Source organism: Cornus florida, unplaced genomic scaffold (genome assembly GCF_030987335.1).
Source record: "Cornus florida cultivar Cherokee Brave unplaced genomic scaffold, ASM3098733v1 CherokeeBrave_3.0.0_Hap2_Chr11, whole genome shotgun sequence".
NCBI classification, from domain to species: domain Eukaryota; kingdom Viridiplantae; phylum Streptophyta; class Magnoliopsida; order Cornales; family Cornaceae; genus Cornus; species Cornus florida.
Window position 1 is genome coordinate 109,685,004 of NW_026775581.1, and position 22,332 is coordinate 109,707,335.

Genomic DNA, 22,332 nt, shown 5'->3' on the forward strand with positions numbered 1-22,332 from the left:
AGGCACTGGATAACTAAATCAAACTAAAATTTGGACAAATTTAAACATAAATTTGAAAAGTTAGTTATTTATTGTTAGTATCCATAGGACCTATTCACCTATCCTTATGTTCGATTTGAAGCAATCTTATTCTTAACGTATCAAATTCTAGGGTCCGGTCCACTTTACTCCACAATAATATCTTGAGGATGCAAATTAGCACAACCAAGTTGATTGGGGGAAACAACTTTAAAGATAATATTTGCAAAATGATAGCCGATATTGTGGCGACCTCGTGGTGGGCGCGAGGCACTGGCAAGCTACTGGTGCACGATCCCGTATCGCCTGGGTGTGGAAAGGGGACGTGCTATATGTAGGATTGGTACACTCCAAATGACATGAGGCCTTGTAGGGTAAAACCTAAGAGCAAAACCGTGTGGCCTCGTGCCCAAAGCAGACAATATCATAACACGTGGGGGAGTAGGCCATTACAAATGGTATCAGAGCCTAACCCAACCGGAAGTGTGGCCAATGAGGACGTTGGCCCCTGGGGGCACGGGGGGGGGGGGGGGGGGGGGGGGGTTGTGATTGTGGCAACCTTGTGGGCGGATGCGAGGCATTGGTAGGCTACAGGTGCATGGTCCCACTTCGCCTGTGTGTGGAAAGAAAGTGTTATATATGTAGGATTGGTACACACCAAATAGTACGAGGCCTTTTGAGGTAAAACCCAAGAGCAAAACAATGCAGGCTCAAGCCCAAAGCGGACAATATCATACCATGTGATGGAGTGGGTCATTATAGATATTTAAGCCAATATTTGAAAAGTAGGGAACTCAAAGTTGTTTGAGAATGGTAAAGGGTCCTTCTATATGAAGGAAAGAGAATTTTAAACCCAATAGCTTAGACAAATCCCAAAGATTTAACTTTGCGAGTATGTTATCGCAGAGGCAAAATAGTTTCACTCTGGCTGGGGGATAAGGCTTTGGCCACTTATGTTGTTGAGTCGAAAAGGGCAAGTGGAGTAACTAGCTCAAAATGAGGATTAGAAGCTTGAGTTTCCATCTTTTGCTAGGTAGAAGACCTAACTTCTTCGTTACCTTATCCCCATCTCTCCTTCATTTTGGCTGATTGTTTTTTATAAATTGCATTATAATTCAAATTGTTTCTCTATCTGTAACTATACATGCAAATAATGACCAAATAAGGTCAAGGAACAGGGATAGTGATGTAACCCATTATCTGGGTAACCCACCACATATCTCTCCTACTGGGATGTATATGATCCACGTTAAATAGGGTAGGGGTGCCAATGGGGCGAAAAACTACCTTCAACCCATCTGGGAAGGATCCGAGTTTTGGTCAGTCCCATCCTATCCAAGCCCGATACAATGATAAATAATTAAGTTTTTTGCCACTGAATTTCCCATAAAAAGTTGATAACAGAGAGGCATCTAGTAGAATCAAAATTTATATGCTGGGCTGTGTTTAGTCAATCCAAGAATTATTTGGTGCAAGAGGCAATTCGTTCGGTAAACCATTACTTTTCCTTTTTTTATCAATCAGGGATGTGGAAAGCCTCAGCTAACAATAGAATACAACAGCAAAAGCTCTTGGTCAGACAGATCCCACAGGATTTGCTTACATAAATGAATAAAATATAGGCTCAATAAGCCTCTACAAAAGGACTCATCGTTCATTCTTAAATTTTACATGTTCACAAAGTCAGCACTGCCGGCTACCTTTGGGCCACATATATAGCTTCACAATGTATAAACTAATTAGGGTTACATATAAGGCAAGCTGTTTATGAACAGCTTAGACTCGGCTCCTTAAAGGCACGCTCAGGCTCATTATATTAAGAAAACGAACTGAATTTGAGCTCAATTTTTGAGCTGGTTTAATAAATGAGCTGAGCCTGAACAATGCTAGATACGGTTCGTTTAGTCTCATGAATAGCCTCTTATACTCATGGCTCACAGTAGGTCTTATTTTGATATAAGATTAACCCATACAAAATAATAAATTCTTAATTCAAGCCCACATATGCCACACAAATAAGGCTCATAATCCTCCCTTTCTCATCCACTGCACACATCCCCTCTCATCTCTCGTTTCTTTGGTCACCGATGACAGCCTTACCCCTTAGCCTATGAAGCATGGATATGAACACGAACACAAAATATGAACAAGACACCATACGAATACAACGACACGACAAATCCTTAAAAAATAGGATACAAACAAGGCAATGACATGTCAATATATATAATTGTAATATTGCAGGTGCATATAGAAATTGGAACTATATATAAATTTAGCATAATAATTGTTTGTCAAGTTATATATATTATTACCAACATTTCCTAATAAAAAAATTATAACAAACAAGTTGACGTGGCCAAAATATCTCAGAATTATTGGATAAGTGTGAGAAATAAATAAAAAAATAAATTATTTTCAAATTTTGGATATGAGGAAGTACTAGAAACGTATGCGCTACTTCAAACAGTGTTGACATCTGACACAAACACAAAACTGGTATGTCCCACTAATAGATTTGTCCGTGCTTCATAGCCCTTAAACTTTTCATCTCGTATTTCTCTGCTATAATCGATGAAAGCCTCCCCAACTCTTGGAATCTTTGTGTGTGAGGAGGTCGATGGAAATATAATTAGTATTTTTGTATGTGAGGAGACGGATGGACGATCTTGACGGAGACAGAATGAGACGATTTTCTCTTAGTTCTAGATATTAATACATTTAATATATATCTGTAATTATATATATGGATTTGTTTGTATATAAAACACACATGAATCTGCTTTTCATATACATACATATATATGTAGATTTGAGTTTAAATAATATTTGTACGACATATATGAACTTGTGTAAAGTATATATATCTAATATTGAGATTGTAAATGTGTATGGGAAAAAGAGCTTGACCTAAGACCAAGAGCATGAACTTAGCTAGGTCAAGCTTGTCCGAACACGAGCCTAACTAGGCCAAGCTCATCCAAACACGAGCCAAGCTCGAGCACCTTTTTGGCTTTGGTGACCCGAGCCTGAACATGCCAAAGCTTAGCTTAGCTAGTTCTTTTGCATCCCTAAACCCAATGAAGCCATACCTTAATCCCCAGCCCTGCCACCAACACATTTTTTGGACTAGCTGGAAACAAAATTCCTTCTCTAAACGGTTCTGCCTATTGGTAAGGAAGGAAGTACTTGAACATCATCACAGGACATCTAAGTGGCTAAGATAAGAACCCAGTATAATTTAACTAAAAAAAGTGATGAAGGACGGAATGATGTGTATTTCATACTTACCTTGTTCAAATGGGCAACGGGCAGGGTCCTCGCCAAAATATAGGGCTAGAGCATCTGCATTTCTACCCTGTTCGCCAACAAAATATACTAATAAGAGACTAATATATATATATATATATCATAGACATCTAACCCTCCTAGACCTTGCAATGGCGGGAGCCTCGTGCACTGGGCTAGCTCTTTATATATGTATTACACGTGTGTGTGTGTGTGTGTGTGAGAGAGAGAGAGAGAGAGAGATGGTTGATGTAGAAAATTACCACCACAGAGTACAAATTTGTTACAGAGGCCACCTCTGTCTCAGCAACACCAACGAATTCCTTCAACGTCTAAATAGGAAAAGAATAATATTATAAGGACAGTAAAGTAACTGCAAGCAAATTTTTTAGGAATATGTTTAAAAACTTTCATTAGCTCTATACTGAAGAAGTTTTTTATTCTAAATTACGTGAGTACCACATGATTATGGAAGAAGGGCTCTGGTGGGTATAGTTCACTTCATGTAATTCTTCCACAATTTGAAGAATTGATTTCAAAATAAAATTAGAAATCTTGTTTTTAGTGACAATTAAGAGAATGCAGAAAACAATGTATTGCTGTGGAATGAAAAACTAACAAAAGATTTCCGAATACCTTACGAAAAATTTCAGATACAGGGCCATCATTTTCTGATCCAACCAACTCCTGCTTTACCTTTTCCAATCCCTTGATAATAGCTTGCATTTCTTCTGCCAAAGACTTCAATTGTATCTGTAAGGAAGAACCGAATTGAAACAATTCAACCATAAACTCACCACAATACATGGGAATAACATTGAAAAACAGTATAGAATATGGACCTTTGTTGCAGCTTCCAGACTAACAAGATCCTCATGGAAGTCTAAAAGAGTTGGTGCCTTCGAGGCAAGGACCTGAAGCAAGAGAAACACCAGTACTGAGACTAAACATAGTCCACAAGTTACTATGTATGTTCAATAGATCTAAGTGAAGGAGGGGGGGATGGAAAATATCAGGCACTAAACAGAGAAATGTGTCTAAACCTGAAAAATCTCTAAAACAACTACAAATTTGATAATGGATAAATAAGCGTACAAATTATGCACCCAAAAACATATACGTATGAAATGCTAAGAACACATTTACTTTGCAAGTAGTCAAGGCCCAATCATCGCCTCTTCACTGAACAAAATCGCACCAAAAACAGTAGATTCAGCAAAACATAATTGCTTAAGTTTCTTTATCCGGTCCATGGCAAATGCCGAAACTTTCAGTTAAACCCATGTCCACATCCCGGGGAAAAAGAAGAAGGAGCATTTCCCTCATTATTATAAAACATATATACACACTGCAGTAATGCAGGTAATAATTAAAGGGTAAAGTGCCAAAAAGAAAAAAAGCCCTGTTATATACAAAATACTCCCATTGTTAAAAAAAAAAAAAAAAAAACCTACATTTTCCAAATTGAGCAAATAAGGACATTTTGTCATTTTGAAGACTGAAATACCTAAAATGCCCTTAAGACAATAAAAAAATAAAAAAACTGATTTTATAAAACAATCATAATTAAGGGTATTTTGGGGTTTTAATAATTTTGGTCAAAATTGATGATCCCCAATTTGCACATATTTTCAAATGTTAGGGAAAATAGCGGGGGAGTTTTTTGCACATTTTTTTATTTAGCATGGGGATTTTTTTGCACTAAACCATAATTAAAAGCTAAACCCCTACCATTTTTATACATAAACAGAAATCAGGCCATATCTTTGATTGCTAAGGAGCAGATGTTTTAGATACTACAGAGTAAACATCCCCTCTTTAAAGAAAATGCCAAATTCAACACAGGTCAAACAATGGTAGACTTTTGAAGTCCAAGGCTTGACTTTGACAAAATAAGCAGGAGTTACTTGAATGAACACAATGATGACATGAACATATGGATCTGGAAAACACAGCCCACCAGTTCTGATGTTGATACAAAAGGTCGCATACTAAATTGATATTCAACTGACACAGAATACAAATAAATTTTTAGATGTTGGTTTATCGCTTGGTCAGCCCAGAAATGAAGACAATGCAAAAAAATAAATAAAATAACGTATGGAGAAAGTGTAAAAAGATGGGATTGCGTGGAAATTCTTGAAAATTGAAAAAAAAAAAAAAAAAAAATCAAATGCGACATAATGATGATTACATTTGAGAAACTACATTAAAAGCCACCTAGTGTAAAATCAAGAACTTCTCAGCTTGATTCCAGCCCAGTTTCTTGTTGCATTGTGATGGTGTTAGCCATCTTGCTCTCTTGTTTCAGCTTAACAGAATCAAGGCCATTATGCAACAGGTGGCAGATCAACTATGTTTTTGACATGTGGAAGTGAAGACATTTTTGCAGACCCACAGAAGTCAGAACAGTTCCAAATTCAAGATATATAGTAGAATAATCGATTGTATGAATGTTTATTAAGAAAAAATATAGCTTTCAATTCTGTAAGCTTACAGTATCAACACTGAATAAATAAATTTCTGTCACACCAGAAAGATCTGAATGCATATCATGAAAAAGATAAAAAAAAATAAGATAGCCATACCTTGCAAAGATAATGCATAAGTGTCATCTTGCTATTGGAAGCACGTGTATCAGTGAGTTTTAGAAGACTGTCCAACTTAAATCCGACTGCAGAACCTGTAAAACGTTGAAATTTTCAATACAATAACTTAAATAATTGACATAACATTATCATATGCCACATGTACTAGTACAACTAAATCATTTCTGCTATTTTTAGTATTTTACCATACATGAAATGTATCCCGTGATATGACAAAATTATAAAGCAACTAGATATATAAAGGGTAAAGGGCAAACCTAGTGCACGAGGCTCACACCATTGCGGGGTTTGGGGAGGATTAGATGTACACAGCCTTACCTCCGCATGCGGAGAGGCTGTTTCTTGTTTAAACCCATGACCTCCGGGTCACAATGGAGCAACCTTACCATTCCGCATTAGGTTACAGAATATATTAAGATAGGATGCCTCCATCACACGATACAATGCATGTCTAAGATACAAGCACATTGCACAAATATTTGGCCAGCCATAGGTCTGTTCAATTGGCCCAACAAAACAATATGCTTCTTTATATATGATTTTAGGGTTATGGTAAATAATTTATTTCACTCTTCAGACTTCGTGACTTGGGAATTTTTCCTCTTTCACATGGATAAGAATTCCTCTCTCAACGAAGCTCCAATATCACTACCTCCATTTTCACGTGTTACAACTTTAATTAAAGAATGCGAGCTATTAAATGTAAGTTTTACAGGATTAGGAGCTCTTTGTAGTCTGGTCATTATAGCGAGTATTATTTGTTTCCAATTTCTAGAGTCTCTTTCTTTTTTCTCCTTTTGGCTTTTCTTAATGTGTCGGTCGAGATTGGTTGAAACTTGGAAAACGAAACTTTATTTTGATGAAATAAATATTTTTATAAAACAAGTTTACTACTCTTCTCCTCATTCTTTAAGCCTTGGAAATTAGTGAATTCATGTCTATCAACTTGCCTCATGTTTTTTCATGAAATATTATGAAGTCCTTAAAGCCTCAATCTTGGAATGTATAGGTGTTTTGAGTATGCATTTTTAATTTTCTTGCTAATCCTGGAGTTAAAGAACTTACAATTTGCAATGTGATTTGATATACAATAAAAGAGAATGGGGGAAACAACAAGATTCAATACATGATTTTACAGCCATAATCACTTCTTTTAAAGCAGGTCTAAAAGTTTTGAATGAATCGGAGTTAACTGGTAGTACTATAACAAGATGTGTAAAGTGTGAAAAACAGCATTGGACTAAGCTTCACATGGGAACAAGTGTTCACTAAATCAAGGATGCAAATGTCTTCCTCTTATAATGGCCAGCAGAAATACTCTCCTAACAATGAATCCATAAACACATTCTTGAAAGGCAACTTTTTGAGTACAAAAGCAGTCCTCTGAACATGATTACATGAACATCATATATTCCCTTAAACATTCATTAACCATCTACTATAGTTGAAGAGAACAATGAAAATTTCTGAATTCAAACCATATATCCAGGTGTAGCTTACAAATCATTAATAACAAAGAACACAGAATTGTATTCACTTTAGAACTATGTCACATATATTTGAAAGGAATCTCTCATTCTTTCTAATCCAGTGCTACTTGGAAACTTGAATAAGAATTTAGAAGCAGTAGTTTCCTTTGAATTTAGAAGCAGTAGTTTCCTTTTTTGGGACCAAGGAAAATTAACATTGTTGGAAAGGAGAATATTCGGCTGAGATTTATTGCTGATCTCTAGGGATTGCCTAGATGTATTTTATGATTAAATATAGGCCTAGTCAACTCTGTAAATAAAGAAAATTAGTTGTATAGTTATTCTGTTCCTTTTTTAATGCCTTGTATAGCCTATAAGTAGTGTACGTGTATATCATTCTCAGTATCAATGAAATACCATTTCACTAAAACAATTCTCTCCTAATTCCTTGTTGTTTAGATGGTATCAGAGTAGGAACTTTATTTCTGATTCTTTTCTGCATTCCGGAAAAAATTACCAGGACTTGTTCCTTGGTAAACTCCACGTTTTTTTTCTTTTTCCTCTCAAATCGAAACCTTAGCTTCTCATGATGTCTGAAGTCTCATCTGAAGTCTTTTCTAAGCTTACTGAAAACCGTGGTCGCAATTCTGATTTGCACTTTGTTCAGATAACCACTATACGTCTCAATGGAGACAATTTTCTGCATTGGTCTCAATCAGTACATATGTATATTCGAGGGAGAGGAAAGATTGGGTACCTGACTGGTGATACAAAGGCACCTGATTCGAAGGATATGACTTATGCCACTTGGGATGCAGAAAATTTCATGGTTATGGCCTGGCTTGTTAATTCCTTGGATGAAGACATCGCCTCTAACTATATGCGCTATCCGACTGCCAAGGAACTCTGGGATAATATTCACCAGATGTATTCTGACCTCGACAATCAATCCCAAGTGTACGAACTGCAACTACAGCTCGGAGAAATTCGACAAGGGGGAGACAACGTCACCAAATACTTCAATATGTTGAAAAGGCTGTGGCAGGATCTGGATATTTTCAATGACTATGAATGGAAATCTCCAGATGATTGCAATCACCACAAGAAGATGGTGGAAAACGATCGCATCTACACATTTCTCGCTGGCCTGAACGTAGAATTTGATGAACGGGAAGGATCATTGGTCGTGGTCCTCTTCCTTCACTTAGAGAGGTATTTGCTGAAGTTTGGAGGAAGGAAAGCCGCCGTAGTGTTATGCTCGGAAAAAAGGGGGCTAGGGCATCAATTGAAAATTCTGCCCTAGTCGCTGCTGATGCAAATGCGAACAGAACTTCCAATAGCCAGCGCAGAGCCGAGGACAAGCCTCGGATATGGTGTGATTTCTGCAACAAACCCGGCAATACACGTGAGACATGCTGGAAGATTCATGGCAAACCCGCCAACTGGAAGACCAGCAAGCCTGGAGACCGATCTGCTCATGCAAATGAGGTTGATGTTGGTCCCTTCAGCAAAGAGTAGATGGATCATCTTTTGAAGCTGCTGAAATCCAATCCAGAGTCTGGTATTCCTTACGTTTCTCTAGCTCAAACAGGTAGCAACTCTAGTGCTCTCTTGTCATTCTAGTCCTACACCTCGGATCATTGATTCAGGTGCTTCTGATCACATGACAAATCTCTCTCATGTATTTCATTCTTATTCGCCTTGTTCTGGTAATAAAAAAGTTAGAATTGCAGATGGAAAATTTTCATCTATATTGCAGGAAAAGGCTCTATCAAAATTTCTGAAAAAATCACCCTAAAATTTGTTCTTCATGTCCCTAATCTTGCCTGTAATCTCTTATCTGTGAGTCAACTCTCTAAAGATTCTAATTCTAAAACGGGCATCTTCGTGTCTCAACGAAAATATGTGTTGGATCTTCTTGGAGAGACAGGTCTACTCAGTTGCAAGGCAGCGGAGACACCAATTGAACCTAATTTGAAGCTCCAATATGCTAAACCCGAAGATGTGAAAAACAAGGAACAATTTCAGAGGCTGGTTGGTAGACTGATTTATCTGTCGCATATTCGCCCTGATATAGCTTTTGCAGTGAGCATGGTAAGTCAATTTATGCACTCACCAGGTCCAGAACACTTCGAGGCTGTGTACAGAATCCTAAGGTACTTAAAGGGATCACCAGGGAAGGGTCTGCTGTTTAAAAAGCACGGTCACCTACAAATTGAAGTATATACAGACACAGACTGCGCTGGGAGTATAACCGATAGAAGGTCAACCTCTGGCTACTGTACTTTGGTTGGAGGAAACCTTGTTACTTGGCGTAGTAAAAAGCAAAATGTGGTGGCAAGAAGCAGTGCTAAAGCCGAATTTAGATCAGTTGCCCATGGAATTTGTGAGGTGTTGTGGGTTAAGGTCCCTCTCCGATAAAGGCATACTGTGATAACAAAGCAGCAATCTCAATAGCACATAATCCTATTCTTCATGACAGAACCAAGCATGTTGAGGTAGACAAGCATTTCATCAAGGAGAAAATAGAGAACTGGCAGATTTGTATGACGTAGATACCAACTGATGAACAGATTGGATGTACTTACAAAGGGTCTGTCCAAGAAACAATTTGAGAAATTGATGGGCAAGCTGGATATGGAAGATATCTTCAAACCAGTTTGAGGGGGAGTGTTGGAAAGGAGAATATTCGGCTGAGATTTATTGTTGATCTCTAGGGATTGCCTAGCTGTATTTTATGTTTAAATATAGACCTAGTCAACTCTGTAAATAAGGAAAATTAGTTGTATAGTTATTCTGTTCCTTTTTTAATGCCTTGTATAGCCTATAAGTAGTGTACGTGTATATCATTCTTAGTATCAATGAAATACCATTTCACTAACACAATTCTCTCCTAATTCTCTGTTGTTTAGAAACATGCATTCTTCTTCAGAGATATCTGGATCACATGTTCGTTTTGTTAGCAATTTAAAATGCTCATTAATGCTGTTCATGCAGGTGTAAGTTTAATCTCAATCATATTACCACAAGAAATGATTAAATCAAACATGATCCCCAATCAAGAACAAATACTTGAGAACCTCATAATCTAAATTGTACTAAGTAATTTCAGCAGTACTCATAGGTAAGGACTCACTAGCAAATCATTTATCCCTTAATCTTATTCTTCTCCTATCCTTGATCTTTGATAAGAAACTGACGATTTAGAAGATCAGAAGAACTAGGATGTGCATAACAAGATAAATGAATCTCGATTAGATAAAGACAGAATAAGAATTTCCATTTTGCTGAGATGTTTTAGGTAAAAGAATATCATTAAAAAGCACCAACAAGAGCTTCTGAATCACTATCAAAGGTTCTTACCCCTTGCAGTTCCTTGATTTAATGTATTTCCCAGATATAAAATTTTCTTCATAATTTCCTTCAATTTGAGGGAATTCCGAACCTAATAAATCAAGAAAAAACTATATTAGTTTAAAACGAGGATAAGCCAACTGCATAAAAGGCTCCATCTTAATTACTTGATACCTCTTCACATGCAGAGTTTACAGTGTTCAAACTCTTTTTAAAATCTGATGTCTGCAATAGAGGTCAGAAATTAGACAACGGAAGCAACATTCTAGCTTAAGGAATTCGAGAGTACCAAAGTCACATGAAGTAGATACCCAACCTGGGTATTAAACTGAATTTTGAAAAGAAAAACTCTTAATTTAGACTCCACACGAGGCACCTTCATCAGCTCCAAAAAGAACTGCACGACAAAAGTCCAACAATAAGGATTAGTAACATGAATCTTAAATTTTAGAAAATAAAATTGATTGTAACCATGGTTACATAAATATTCAATAAACTTAATGAACTATAGTTGCCAACAACAGCAATGCCTCCAAACAACTAATTTGTATTTGGAACATGTGAAAAATTCCATTAAAACACCCCACTTCATAACTTCAATCAGACCTAAACAACTCATCCCCAATCTTCTTCACCCTTCGCCTTGCCATTTCAAAGCATTCATCTTGCCTAGCACCACTTCCACCGTCCTGGCCTTTGTTCGACATGCCCAAAGCTTCACATTTGACACTATACATTTTTCAACACCTTTGAAGCTTACACCTAACCTCCCAAAAATACAAACCCTACTTGTGCCACTCATTTGTAACATCACTCTAGCCCAACAATAGCATGCAATCTAGAAATATAAGAGGACACATGCTGAGTAGGAACAGCAATAGGCACACGCTGGGCAGTTCTTGGGAGAGGGAACCCTCCCCAACATGTCTCTACAGAAAAAGAAACCCAAACCCATCCTGAACTCTATACAGGGGGGTTCAGGACAGGATAGCAGATATACTCAGGGCAGGGTGGATTCCAGTCTGATCACAGGCTCCTAATAAACTTTTAACAGTTGCCAGTTAACAAATAGCAGCTAGCTACTAAATAGATGTAACTGCTTGTAGGATTTGGAAACCTATGCTTTAAAATTGATGTGCTACTGATGGCGGCCAAATGCTTTTATAGAGGGAGAACTGATGACAAAGGTTTTGTACCTCAGTCCAAAAATTTGCTTTGTGAAACAGCAGCATCTAATTTGTATTTAGTCCACTTCATCCATGAAACAGTGTCATCTTCATTGAATAACAGCAAATTGCAAAACAACATTGTTTTGAACAATATGATATGAAAAACTATGCCCCCGCACGGTTTTGCCTAGCAGACATAGAGATACTTTATATGAACTGTACATTGGCGGACAAAATTGTATATTAAGCCTGGTAACTGGGACGTTGTGGGGCATTCTGTCTTTTCTGACACCAATCAAAAAGTTAAAAAATTTCTCCAATTCCCCCCGACCCCAATTTCAGACGTCCTATGCCCAACTGGGGCATCCCTAGAGATTCAGATATTCAAAGAACTCAAATTTACAAGCACTATCATAATCAACAAACGAGAAGTTACACGATCAGCTTTACAAACCTGTTCACACTTCCCCAGTTTCTCCTTGTCACCAGTGTAACCCTAAACGGTCATAATAAAAAAATATCAATTAAAAAAATAAGGGAAAATTAGAAGTAAGAAAGTATTAGACCAGATGCACACATAACAAAACCTGCTCAAATGAAAAAGAAACTAGTCATGGATAACAGAATATTAAAGAGAATGTCGCTTTATATTAGAGCTTCACCTTAAGAAGTTCCATCTCTTCTTTAGTAGGACAAAATTTTATAAGATTTTCAACTTGATCAGCATCTAAAATTGACCCATCCATAGCTAGTGCCGCAGCCTGTTGAATTCAAGCAAATTACTCTTATTCAATTTATTTCGTAAGGAAATAATCGTAATATTAAAGACCAATAACAACAGCAGAGTTGACAAATCATGTATCCTATTGAGTACTAAAACTACACTTTTTTATCATGTATCATAACGTATAATTATCTGCAGAAATAGTAGGGCTTTTAGAATAAGTAAAAAGTAGATGAAAAGGTATATCTAACACCTACAAAATATAAATTCATACCAATAATTGCCATTTACCCTGCAAATTAAGGGCTAAACATTCATCCCCTCATAGATAAAATTGAAACTCAGGATTTAAGTAAAAATGTTTTGATTGAATGAATAAATTATTATCCTTTATTGGTTCCACATAAGCTTGATGCTGGAAGGGATAATAACTTTTAGAATTATTTTGCACAACATGGCTGCTCGGAGACTAAACCCACATTCTCACACTGCTACCCCAAGCTTTTTACCATTGCACCAAACAACGGCCGTTGCAAAATTTGATAAATATTTTATAGTTACCGTAGAATCGTCAAAGCTATTAAAATTTCAAATTCTAACTTAAATAAGGGGGGGAGATAAGGTAACTGTGCCAATTTCAACAATGTACTTATATTCTTTTTAAAATATTCTCTTATCTTGAGTTTTTTCATGTGGACCTTTTAGGTTCCCAGTTTCAACTTAGTAATTTTAAAATTTTACGATTTGTACGTTGTAGGTAAAATTTCCTTGTTGCTTCAAACACTGAAGGGAGGTATATTAATTAGGCTTCCTCTAAATTCTAAGCATTCGTAAGAATATTCTTATGTTATAGGAAGAAAAATAGAGTCACTAGCATTTTTATTGATCTAAAGATGTTTATGAAATATTTTTTTAGATAAAAGGTTAAATTAATTTGTAATATATATATATTTTTTTGATAAGTAAAAAGTATATTAGAAAAGCGTTCAAAAGGGGAACGCGTCCCTAATACAAAAATGAAAAAAGGATCTAAGGACCAATAGCATCCAAGAGATCAAGAAAGTCATCAATCGAGGAGCAGGCGCTTCCTCTTACATAATAGAAAAGAGAACGAAAAATATGAATTTTTAGATTTGCTAAAGACGATTCCTTTCCCTCAAAATTTCTGTTATTCCTCTCTCGCCAAAGGCACCACCAAACGCAATGTGGAACAATCCTCCAATAATCACGAGCATGACCTTTAACTGGGCATCATCTCCATGCGTTAATCAGTTGTAAGGAGTGCTTAGGCATAACCCAATAAACGCCAAACATGCTAAATATGAAATTCCAACAATCGTACGCCACAGGACAGTGCATAAGAATGTATCATTTCCATGAAATCATAAATCATACGTTGTACCATATTAGGGATAGAATTGTTTCATATTGTTGAAGGATTTAAATATTTAAGTTACACCCTCTCTAACAGCTTAAGCTTTTGGAGTAGATAGTTGTTAACACGTATCATATTTATAATTTCGCAATGCACTAATAACTAATGTGAAATAGTACAAGTTACTACTCAATGTGTCTATTTAGGCCACAAAGTAGTACAACTTTAGAAAGTTCCCTTCTCTAAAGGTAACCTAAGACAAATAAGACTAATGCTTTGTCCGGTAGGAAGGAAGAAAATTGGACGGAACCATTCCTAGGGAAGAGATTGTGTCCTTCCCTCTTTTTGTTTGGTTGGATGGAAGAGAAGAGAAGAAACTCACAACTTACTTTGTTTGTTAGGACGTAAGGGAAGAGAAAGTTTTAAATTATTTTTACCATTATATCCATCACTTTGTTTGCGGGGTTTATCTAATATTTATGCAGGATAGTATTGTAATTTAAAACTTTTATAATAGCCCCATTTGTCTTCCCTACTCTCTTCCATCTATATTTGGAGGGATAAAAATTTGTGGAGGAGGAAGAATGATCATCCTAAAATTTGTGAAGGAGGAAGAATGATCATCCTATTATCCTTTCTCACTCCTTATCTCCTCTCCACCAAATGAAGGAAGTTTGTTCATTCGTTCCTATCTTCTTCCCTCTTCCTTCCTTCCTACCGAACTAAGCATAAGAAAAACATTATTTTATGACAAACATTTTGTATTATATTTCACTTTTAAAAAACGTTATGGCTTAGATAGAGGGAATGGAAGAACAAGATTTATGTAACCAACCGCAAGTAGTTGGGAGTTGGTACAAATGCTTTCTTGAGTTGAGAATTAACTAATTTACCATGTTCATATAAATAAATGTGCAAGTCAAGTTGATAGTAGTGGGATTACGTGGGACGTGCAATTTCGACGCTCTTTTTAGGATTGGGAGGTGGATGAGGTATGTGTTTTTCTGGATCTGTTGTATCGACAGGAGACAGTTGGCAGAGGTTGTGATGATATGACATGGATCCCCTCTTCCCATGGTCGCTTCGAAGTTCGATCCTTATTCTTATGTCTTTCTGATTTTAATATTGTTGATTTTCCGTGGAAGACTATCTGGCGCTCTATGGCTCCAACTAGGGTGGCATTCTTTGTTTGGACCGCTGTATGGGGTAAGATCCTGATGATTGATAATCTAAGGAAAAAGGGTAACTGTCTTGTTAACCGGTGTTGCCTTTGCAAACAAGATGGTGAGTCAGTTGCTCATATTCTCATGCATTGTCCTGTGGCGAGGGATTGTTGGAATCTTATTTTTGTTTGTTTGGTATGCGTTGGGTTATGCCTTGTTATCCTAAGGATTTGATTCGTATTTGGAGAGGATGTCCCATGCGTAGTGCTGTTTGCGATTATTGGAGAGTTTTACCACATTGTGTCTGGTGGTGCATTTGGAAGTAGAGGAATAGTAGAATGTTCGAAGGGAAAGAATCGTCCACGGCAATTCTGAAACTCCATATCATACGCTCTCTTTTCAGTTATGTGAAAAGGAAGTCCTGTTGCTCTTCCGAAGATTTAATTATTTTTTTTGGCTTCTTTGGGGCCTTAAACCCCAGTTCCACTTTTGTATAAGGGATGTGTTCCCCTATTGAACGCCTTTTAATTTAATTATTACTTATCAATAAAAAAAAAGTTGTCATAACTTAAAATCTCCAATAATACGTTTGAAAGTCATTCATAAAGATGACAATATGTTAAATAATTCCACTATATGCACATTGACAATTGCCAGCCCCAGTCTGGCCAGTTATCTAACCGATTTGTTTTCATATGTGAAAGAATGTCTTAATTCACAACTTCATTGTGAGAGGTTGTGCCAGAATTACTATTTTCAAACTTGATAAGTTATGGTTAATTCGTACCCAATGGTGAGTATTGTTGTGTTTAAAAAATAGCAAAATCCTGTAACTTAATAACAGAAGACAACTCCTTTTAGATCATCCAAAATTATAAAGAAGTCTAACATATACATTGATTTCATGTTCTGCAAGGGTTCTATGGAAAGACCATGCCAAACACTTGCTCTGTGTCAAAGAACGAAACTAGGATCTATGTCAACAAATCATGGAGAATACAATTGAATTTATGAAGTTTACTTCTACTAGCTTACCATCATATCAGGAAGAGGCATCTTAACTTTTGTAAGCATAATTTCAGTATTATTGGCCCTCCTGAGGTCAACCTACAATGCATAAAAATGAAAATTAATTAGTAAGAGGGTAGAGAAGAGAGGAAAAGATATGAGCAACAAATAATAGTTGCACATTGCAGAAGCTTCCAACATAAAATGTTTACAGTAATCAATTAGAGCCATCCTTGACAAAGAACAACACAACTACAAACCCATTAGTTAGAGAAGTGGAAGTGTAACAATTCTATCCCAGCCCGCATGGGCTAACTCAACTGGTAAGGCCTTTGGGGGTCCTCCCCTTAGATCTCTAGTTTGAGGCTCACCAAAGGTGAGGCCTAGACTTAAATGATGCACGTGGTTTGTGGGCGATTGCATGCATCCGGAATTTGCAAACCATCCGAGTGTCCAAAGTGGCTAGCGGGTAGGTTGATTCTTCATTACCAAAAAGAAAAAAAGAAAAAAGAATATCCCTAACTGATCAGAAAAAGAAGAACTAATAAGCAGATAATTTTTTTAAAAGTCTAATAGCTGTTGAAACTGTTTGTATACTACCTTCATTCATTCCCATAACAAAACTAAAGAAGTTTTATCAAGAATTCTTATGTACACCACCTTAGTAGTAGAATGAAAAGGGAAGGATAGAAAAGAAAGAAAGATAAGATACACATTCTGGTTAAAACTACATTGCTACTGGAACAAATTTATATGGAAGATGAACAATCAACATCAGCATCCTCTTCAGCCAAATAGCATGGCAAACTTGTAGAGTTTCATCTATTGCTTCACTCAAGATAAGCAATATATAAACCATGCTCCCTATTTTAGGGCAAAAAACAGTATAATAACGATCCTGTACCCAAACCAAGTAACCAACACCAAATTGACAGTGATTCACTCTCAGCATACTATTTCTTAGTATATGTATGCATGCAACTGTAAAATCAAATTTTATATTGCTGTCAAGTATTAACAGATGCATTGAGCATCAGACAACAAAAATGAAAGAATCAACAGTAATGAAATCAATTCCACAAGACCACTTAGTTCATGTATGACCAGCAGAATCTTCACTTGGTTAACTGCTGTGAATAATGACATAAAGTGAACATGCTTTTACAATTAAAAAACATATTCATCAGGAAAAATGAACACAAAAACCAAGTATGCATACTTTTTCCCCCTCCCCTCTCCCTCCTCTCCGGAAAAACAAAATGAATATATCCAAAATGAATATCTCCCACTGAAATTGAAAACTCATATCCAATGCAAACTTAGCTTCGCCTCCACCAAAACACAGAGAACTACATACAGTATACATTTTGCTGGATTGACTCAAACGCCACTTCTCATGTTCACATAGTTGAAGCCAATTGTATATGGGTCAAAATTCAACAGTGTGTATGGCATGGGCAGGGGAAGAAAGGATTTCTTTCCCCAGTCGGACACCAATTCATTTTAGTGCAAGCCTCCTGACATGCCTGTGTCAGAATTCTATCTTTGCATTTCACCTTACACAAAGCATGACATTTTAAAATTGAGTCACAAGAATCAATTAAAATAACTCAGAAGGAACATACAACCGAAGCACCCCATGACAGATCATGAGGATCATCATGTTATTGGCAGGATTTTTTGTCCAAAAAGTAGAAGTATCTTCTCTCACAGGACTTACGGCTTCCTAAAAATAAATTTTGTAGGAAAAAGTATTACATATTACATTACCAGGTGGACTTTGTCAGTTTTAGATCCAGCAGACTTCCGCCCTCCAGATTTACCTCCTGAGCTGTTCGACTTTGCGACTGTGGCAGAGAAAAGAGTTTCAAGTTCTGACACATCAAATTCTGCCGCACTAGGATTAGAGGATACAACATCAGTGATCTATTAAGGGGTAATATTAAAAAGTGGAAAGGCACGCAATCATAGTTCAAACAGAATCATTTAGAACTATATGTATATCTACATGTCTCGCCTATGTAAAGAAATGCACGCTGAGGCAACCAAGTTATGAACTAAATGCCAAAGAAAACATATTTGAACAACAACTAAATAGTTTTCTACTTTTCTGGAACTATTGAAAAGAAATCAAGGTAGGAAGACAACCAATTGTCACAGTAAACTAGAAAATTGAATCAATAAGAGAAGTTGCTGTACATGTGAGGCTGCTCTCCATGTCTTTGCAATTCTTCCCACAAGCTTCCTTGCAATGCCCTGGTTACCTTGCTCCAGTGCAGTGGCTTTAAAGTAGATCTTCGAGACGCTGAAGCAGGTGACATCCCTCCCGGACGTGAAATCCCACGCCCTCTTGCTGAAGACAAACCTCTCGCATCTGTTGCTGGTCCTTTGGCACCAAAAGCTGGAGGCGGTGGAGGTGCACCACCTGGAGGTCTGGGTGCTCCAGGAGGTGGAGGAGGGCCAGGAGCCCGAGCTCCAGGAGGAGGTGGTGGAGGTGGGCCTCCAACCGCTGGAGGCGGCGGTGGAGGTGGGGCTCCACGCATTGGAGGTGGTGGAGGCGGCACTCCATGCATCGGAGGAGGGGGGGGAGGCGGGGTTCCACCTGTTGGAGGAGGTGGGGGAGGCGGGGTTCCACATGTCGGAGGAGGAGGGGGAGGTGGGGCTCCACTTGTCGGAGGAGGTGGCGGGGGTGGGGCTCTAGATAGAAGAGGCGGGGGCGGCGGGGGTGGGGCTCTAGATAGAAGAGGTGGGGGTGGCGGCGTTGGAGCACCATGTGGAGGAGGGGGTGGGGGCGGTGGCGTTGGAGCACCATGTGGAGGAGCGGGTGGGGGAGGTGGGAGTGGAGTGCCATGTGGAAGGGGAGGAGGAGGAACTCCATGCATGGTAGGATGTGATTGCAAAGGAGGTGGAGGGGGAGGAGGTAGAGGTGGCGTAGAAACTCCAACTCCATGCATGGTAGGATGTGATTGCAGAGGAGGGGGAGGGGGAGGGGGAGGGGGAGGGTTAGGTGGTGGAGGTGGAGGTGGAGGTGGAGGTGGAGGTGGAGTAGAAACTCCAACTCCGTGCATGGTAGGATGTGATTGCAAAGTTGGCGGAGGGGGAGGAGGAGGTGGTGGAGGTGGAGGTGGAGGTGGAGTAGAAACTCCAACTCCATGCATGGTAGGAAGTGATTGCAAAGTTGGCGGAGGGGGAGGAGGAGGTGGTGGAAGTGGAGGGGAAGGTCGAGGTGGAGGTGGAGTAGAAACTCCGACTCCATGCATGGTAGGATGTGATTGCAAAGGAGGGGGAGGGGGAGGAGGTGAAGGTTGAGGTGGAGTAGAAACTCCAACTCCAGCAGGTTTTGATATAGCGGATGCATAAAAAGGAGGAGGGGGTGGCGGCGGAGGAGGTGGATAGCCTGATACCATCACAGGAACAGTTTCAGAAGTCCCAACTTTCCAAGGGGGTGGTGCAGGCGGAGGAGGCAGAACCTTACCAAAATTCTGCACACTGCATTGAGTGGCATGTGGAGGGGGATTGTTTCCTTGAGAATTTGCTAGTGGAGGTGGAGATGGAGGTGGAGGTGGAGGAGGAAGGGAAAAACTAGTTTCTTCCACTTGCATGGTGTGGTCAGGTGGAAAAGAAGATTTGGAGGTAAAAGTACACAACAAAGAGCTAGGAGGAGGAGGTACAGGGGGAGGGGGAGGTATTAAAGGTCGGGATGCCGGAGTTTCTACATCATGCAGAATTGTCACATGACTTTGTAGAGGAAGAGAATTTGAAGTTTTGTTAAAAGATGGAGGAGGAGGAGGAGGAGGAGGGGCAACTTGACGTGGGCCAGGAAATGGTGCTGGTGTAGTCGAAGAGGGAGTGCAAGTCCCTTGAAGTAGGAGTTCATCTGAAGACGGTGGAAAAGAAGTGTGTTTTATTGGTGCAACCTCTGCGCTCTTTGTGGGATCAACTTTATGACTTATAGTTTTAGGGATGTAATTAGTTGGAACCACAGGTCCAGCAGCATTAGCAGGAGACTTTAATTTTCCATCCTCATGAGAATCCTTTACAAGGGCTTGTGCAGCTGGTTCACTGTTATATCTCGACTGCAGATATGATACATGCATTGAATCAGTGTGAGAGACATTCTTAGGAGGGATTGACTGAGAATCTGCATTTGGCTTTGCCTGTCTTACAACCATATCCTGAGGTTCTTGCTGCTTAATATTTTGATTTGCATCAACTAAATCTGCAGCTGGTTCTGCACTGAAGGATTGTGGTTGTCTGCAAAGATCAGCACTCAACTTCTGCTGTGAATCCTGCCTTTTTAAGTTCTTCTGCATATCATTTTCTTCCCTAACTTGGCTATTCTTCTTCTCTTCCGACTTGCCACCGACATTTGCAGCTATTACCTTGGTTTCTATATTGTTGGGCAAATCAGCAACCACTACCGTAGAGCCTAACTCACGCCTTCTATCATTTAGAGCAATGGCTTTTCCAGCATGAAAGTTAGAATCTATCTTCCCATCCTGTTTGTGATTCCCGTCATCAGATGCACAGTCTTGAAATGCGTGAGTTTCCATTTCCTCTTTCCAAACCACTTTGTGATTCTCGTCATCTAGCGTGCTGTCTTGAACTATATGAGCACCCAAGCTTCCCTTTCCATCATGTCCGTCTACTACATTGCTGAAGATCTCTTCGACCTCAAAGAACTCTTCAGGTGATGCTACTTCCGCCTCATTCTCATCTTCACTTGCTACTTCTGTGGTGATAATAGATGGAACTGCATCAGCATCCGAAAAGAGTACCTGATACAGATATGAGTATGCATTCAACTCCTACAGCTTCAGGCAAAGGACATTTCACACAAATAAAACAATACCTACCTCTGCTTTGAAGTCTTTTGGAAATTGGTCCTTTGCATCCCACAAGACATCAACTTCATCACGGTTCAACATCAACACATTTGACCTGACAAATGCTGTGTGGAACATAACTCTGAACATCATTTCCTCCTTTTGCAGGTCATCACCCAAATGGATGCACTCAAGAACAACATCTCCTTGGATACGGCGATGAATATCTAGTTTAATCAGTGCACACTCTTCCTGCAGTTAGAAATTAGAAGTTACAGAAAATATTCAAATCCTGGTTGATTCATCGTTAGGCTTCAAAATTATAAATTTGGCATTACCTGTCGGTAGTGGCGAGGATGTTTTTTCATCTTTGAGGTTGAAAACAAAAGCTTTGAACTTCTATTAGCTGTCGTTGAAGAAGGATCCTGACCATAAACACGAACTACTGGTCGACAACCCTTTCCCCCATCAAACAAAGGTACGACTCTGAGTATGATACAGTCCAAAGCTAAGGGTGTACTTGATGGCGGCCAATCTGAACCCAAAGAATTCCTTCTGGAAATGTACTGAAGATATCTCAGCTGGGAAGGCTGTGGATTTAAAGGAGACAAAAGATAAAGAAGTTCCCTAGGAGCTTGCTTGTATACCATTTCAAGAGTTTTTTGTTCACCACTGTACTGTTTTCGGTATAACAGAAGGCCTGCAAGCATGAATGCGAGCACAGGCCATCCTCCCTTTTCACAATGCATCAGCAGCACATTTTGTTGCCCCTGCAATGATGACCAGCTGTCACTGGATCGCAGGAAGTGGTGGATCATCTCCAATGGTAACAAAGGACACCCCTCATATTGCCGAGGGTAATCCATCACTGTCATGTCATACTGAGATAATATATCTGAAATTTGGCTCTTCCGCTCCCCTTCTCTGAAGTTAAAAACCATGAAAGAAGCATCTGGATAGTGATCTTGTAGCTGAGCTACAATGCCATTCATGTACATTTTGTACTCATGTTCTAACAATATGCCAGTGGAGAAGCAACAATCAAACACTGCAAGTAAAGAAAAATGAATAGGGTTACAAAGTACATATGGCCACAACAAGATGGGGAAATATGAATAAAGAAAAGTCTGACCTTCCAAAGTGTGAAATAACTTCTACTGAAAATACAACAATATTTCACAGTGAAGTAAAAAAAGAATATCAAGGAAATGCAGCAAACCCTACATAACAACCACTAATAGTCTTACCACAACCGATTACTGCCCTAACAACACAAATACGTAGTATAATAATATATAATATAAAACCCATCCTATTTTTCCTACCCTT

General features: G+C 38.7%; 1 protein-coding gene across 2 annotated transcripts in view; it reads right to left on the reverse strand.

Moving 5' to 3' along the window:
• The window catches only part of LOC132281586 (formin-like protein 20), a 28,498-nt gene that overhangs the window by 4,747 nt on the left and 1,419 nt on the right, over window positions 1-22,332 (reverse strand). The window contains exons 2-16 of one of the 2 annotated variants that reach the window (XM_059783282.1): window positions 21,342-22,051; window positions 21,034-21,255; window positions 18,377-20,955; window positions 17,948-18,074; window positions 16,205-16,276; window positions 12,570-12,668; window positions 12,362-12,403; window positions 11,055-11,135; window positions 10,913-10,963; window positions 10,748-10,829; window positions 5,895-5,989; window positions 4,149-4,220; window positions 3,943-4,059; window positions 3,570-3,638; window positions 3,310-3,376 (exon numbers count right to left, since the gene is read on the reverse strand). In XM_059783282.1, the coding sequence (XP_059639265.1) occupies window positions 3,310-3,376; window positions 3,570-3,638; window positions 3,943-4,059; window positions 4,149-4,220; window positions 5,895-5,989; window positions 10,748-10,829; window positions 10,913-10,963; window positions 11,055-11,135; window positions 12,362-12,403; window positions 12,570-12,668; window positions 16,205-16,276; window positions 17,948-18,074; window positions 18,377-20,955; window positions 21,034-21,255; window positions 21,342-22,051 (4,485 nt within the window). Of the gene's footprint in view, window positions 1-3,309; window positions 3,377-3,569; window positions 3,639-3,942; window positions 4,060-4,148; window positions 4,221-5,894; window positions 5,990-10,747; window positions 10,830-10,912; window positions 10,964-11,027; window positions 11,136-12,361; window positions 12,404-12,569; window positions 12,669-16,204; window positions 16,277-17,947; window positions 18,075-18,376; window positions 20,956-21,033; window positions 21,256-21,341; window positions 22,052-22,332 lie in introns of both variants that reach the window. The other variant, XM_059783281.1, reaches the window with a different exon arrangement.